Raw genomic sequence first — 767 nt, 5'->3', positions numbered from 1 at the left:
AGATCATCTATAAAATAACAAACATCTAGCAAAACCCTAGCAAAAACCGCTACACGCCAGCGCTTTAATGAATGGCAGCGAGCGTAGCGACGTCGCCAGAATGTAAACAATAACAGGCGGAGGAGGAGGCGTGTGTTAACATGTAAATTCAAGATAATCAGTGTTGCAGATTATGTCAGGTGGACAAAATGGAGACAGAGGAAGAAGAGGACGAAGAAGGGGATATGGCCCTAATGGATTCGAAGAAACTGTGAGTAAATCTGTCATATACTTAAGTTTATTTGCGCGTTATAGGTAGTAGTAGTATTACATCATGGCTTTGTGCTACCGAATTACAGGTAATGTATTTATGTTAAGTACTTTGATTGTTATTCATTGTGCACATAATTACGTTTAGATTTCAAATAACAACTGTATTTGTTTAGATACTAATGATATTTCTATTATTCTAGTCTACGTGGCGTAATTCAGACATGCACCAAAAACCTAACTAAGGCTTGTAAAGCTGTGGTCACACGAGCATTTTCTGGACAACAGTGTGGCAGTAATATCCAAATATTCCACTTCCCCCCACATATCAGTTGGCATATTCATCTCCTTGTGACAACTTTGCTTGAGGTTGACTAAAATGGAAGATATCATTCGGAATTGGCTAATGGGGCATGGCAAGTGAGTCTGTAGTCTGCCAAGAAAAAAATAAATGCACATGTAATTTTGATTATACATACTTCAAATAACTTCGATTTCAATCTCAATATTAAAGCATA

At 37.4% G+C, this 767-nt stretch overlaps 1 protein-coding gene across 1 annotated transcript in view; it reads left to right on the top strand.

The window, feature by feature from the left end:
* The first annotated feature begins 88 nt into the window (after positions 1–88).
* LOC119593840 (DNA repair protein REV1-like) overlaps positions 89–767 on the top strand; it is a 12,070-nt gene continuing 11,391 nt past the window's right edge. Inside the window, exon 1 of the mRNA XM_037942869.1 lies at positions 89–250. Coding sequence (XP_037798797.1) covers positions 173–250 — 78 coding nt within the window. The 5' untranslated portion in view covers positions 89–172. The remainder of the gene's footprint in view (positions 251–767) is intronic.

This window comes from Penaeus monodon, chromosome 32, assembly GCF_015228065.2.
Source record: "Penaeus monodon isolate SGIC_2016 chromosome 32, NSTDA_Pmon_1, whole genome shotgun sequence".
Classification (NCBI taxonomy): Eukaryota; Metazoa; Arthropoda; class Malacostraca; order Decapoda; family Penaeidae; genus Penaeus; species Penaeus monodon.
Note: the sequence above shows the minus strand (reverse complement) of the source record. Positions and strands in the feature narration are given on the sequence as shown.